The 2,357-nt window shown below is 63.7% G+C and overlaps 1 protein-coding gene across 1 annotated transcript; it reads right to left on the bottom strand.

Annotated features, from left to right (window-relative positions):
• Positions 1 to 589: 589 nt before the first annotated feature.
• TRAVEDRAFT_32647 (uncharacterized protein) lies at positions 590 to 1,287 on the bottom strand (the record flags this gene model as incomplete). The annotated part of the gene is made up of 2 exons (XM_008047759.1): positions 590 to 640; positions 698 to 1,287. A coding segment is annotated over one exon (450 nt), but the record flags the coding sequence as incomplete, so codon positions are not given.
• Between the last annotated feature and the right edge of the window lie 1,070 nt (positions 1,288 to 2,357).

Below are 2,357 nucleotides of genomic sequence, written 5' to 3' on the forward strand. Positions count from 1 at the left end.
CCGTCGAGCTCGTCCCTGGCACCCCAAAACGAACCTCGTCGGCTGCCCTCCACAATCGCAGGGCCGGTGCGGAACGGTCGAACGCCGCCGCCGTCGCACGCATGATGGCGCAGCACGCGTCCTGCGCGCGGAATAACGGATACGGGGTCAGAAAATGCGCGCACGGCGGAGAGGAGCGGGCACCCACCGATCGGTGTGCGACCGGAGCCTGCGAGCGCGGCCGCCGTGCGTACGCGACGCCTCCGTCTGAAACGCGCGTCGCGGGCTGCAGCACCTGGGCGCCGGCCGTGGACTCTTCCCGCGATGCGGGCGCACGGGCGCACGCACGCACGTCCGGATGCGCTGCCAGCGGTCTCCATGCCGCCGTCGCGTCGCGGTGGTCCGGGGATCGTGCCAGCACCGACGTCCCCGCGTCGCTTCGCTCGAGGTCCGTGCGCGCGCTGTTTTTTGTCGTACTTGAGCTGCGTGGGCGTCCGCGGTGAGCTGCACGCTCCATCCGCCCTCTACCCACCGCTCTTCTCCCCCTCGTCCTGGTCTTTTGCGACATGCACCGGACGATGGCGGGAGCTGTCCCCCATCGGTGCGTGCTCTCGACGCCGCTGTAGGCCCTTCGTCCCGCGCCCGTCACCATCCAGAGCAGCTGCGGAGATGCGGCGCAGAGTCAGCATGTGCACGCCATGCGACACCGGGTACGTACTGTTCGTTCTCAACCTTGCGGGATGTGCTGCTGACGCGACGGAAGTCCTGGTGCATGCAGATACAACTCGTCTACAGACGTCATCGTTTTGCTGCACTCGAGGTAAGCGCTGCAGTCCTCATGCCCAGTGACCAGCGGACTCACCTTATCACAGGCTGACTCTCGTGCACGCAGGCGGGCCCTTGAACGCGAAGACCGCCGGGCTTGCACGAAACGTCGCAGATGGGTGTCTGGGTGGGCGACGAGGCGGAGGGGAGTTCGGAGCCGCGGGTCAGGTAGGACGTAGGACGCGAGCGCGGACCATCCGCCGCGCGACGCACTGTACGTTTGCGAGCTTGGCGTGAGCGGCCACGAGGCCCACGGAGAGCGTCGTTGCTTTTACACGCCTTTCCTCGACTCTGACGGTGCGTACACTCGGAGAGCGGATGTGTGCTGTTCAAGACGAGCCTGTCGGCGTGTTCGCGGGACCACGCGTGGTGCTCTTGAATGCCCCGTGAGACTTTAAAACGCACACGGGCATGTGGTGGACGATTGATGCCGCGGTACGACGTCAGGGCAAGCCGTGACGCATATTTTACCGTAATCTGCAGCTGCAAAGCGATGAGACATGTCAAAAATATTTTCCCGCTCGAATCACGCTGAGACTCGCCATTCCCATTCGTCCTGATCATGGAACATTCATAGCATCGGTTGGGAATGCACTCGCGGCGGCGTTGACAAGCGGGGGCGAGAACATGTTCGAGGGGCGCTTGTGGCGGGCGCCGTCCGGCGTACGCGCAAGGATTTTTGGCGTACATCGCGGGTATCGCTACATATCGCCAGGTGCACCCTTGAAGCACTACATATCACGCTGGGCGGTCGAGACGGCCAGTCTAGCGGGCGCGGTGTGCTGATTTGTGATCGGAGGACCTGTAATCGCGGCACTGTCAGCGCAGTTTGCGCCAGAATGAGATGGGAATGCCTCACGCAAAAGAGAGGTACTGTATCTAGTGCATCGCAAAGAGTTCGCGCGCGCAAACGCAGGACTCGCGCGTGTAGAAGGCCCAGAGATCCGTCCGAGGCTCAAAAAGGCGCCGGCACTTGGACGACGTGCAGGGCGGGGGATGCGCGGGGAGGCTTCGCGGATGTGGAGACGCCATCAAGATACAATTATTAACGAACTCCGAGCTTGCGGGAGGTGCACACTAAGACGGGCGCAGGCGCGGGGCGTGTGTGCACAGGCTGCCGCATTCGTATTTGGCGCATGACCATGGCTCCATACCGCGAACGGTTACAGGGGCGTGTCGGGGCGACGCATACACGCCATTTGGGCGAGCTACACGCCGGATTTGTGCACTCGCCCGGCGGGAAGGTGCAAAATACGCGTTTCTAGGGCTGTAAATGCGCTGCTGTGAGCGGAGCTGTGGCAGGGCGGAGGTGAGAACACACATGAAGTTCGATTGGCGCACTATCTAAGTACTTGTCGCACCCGCCAGACGAGATGACGGGACGGGCGAGGGGGACGAGGGAGGGGAGGACACAGGGCATCTGGGAGGGGCGAGCGGCTGGAGGTGGGGGAGCGCAGACGAGGACCGCGAGACGAGTGTGCGATCGACGTGAATTGAGTGTCGAGCGAGCGGCGAGCGGCGGAATAGGCGCTGGCGCAGGAGAGAGAGCGGGC

The sequence above is a fragment of the Trametes versicolor genome (genome assembly GCF_000271585.1).
Source record: "Trametes versicolor FP-101664 SS1 unplaced genomic scaffold TRAVEscaffold_217, whole genome shotgun sequence".
Lineage (NCBI taxonomy): Eukaryota > Fungi > Basidiomycota > Agaricomycetes > Polyporales > Polyporaceae > Trametes > Trametes versicolor.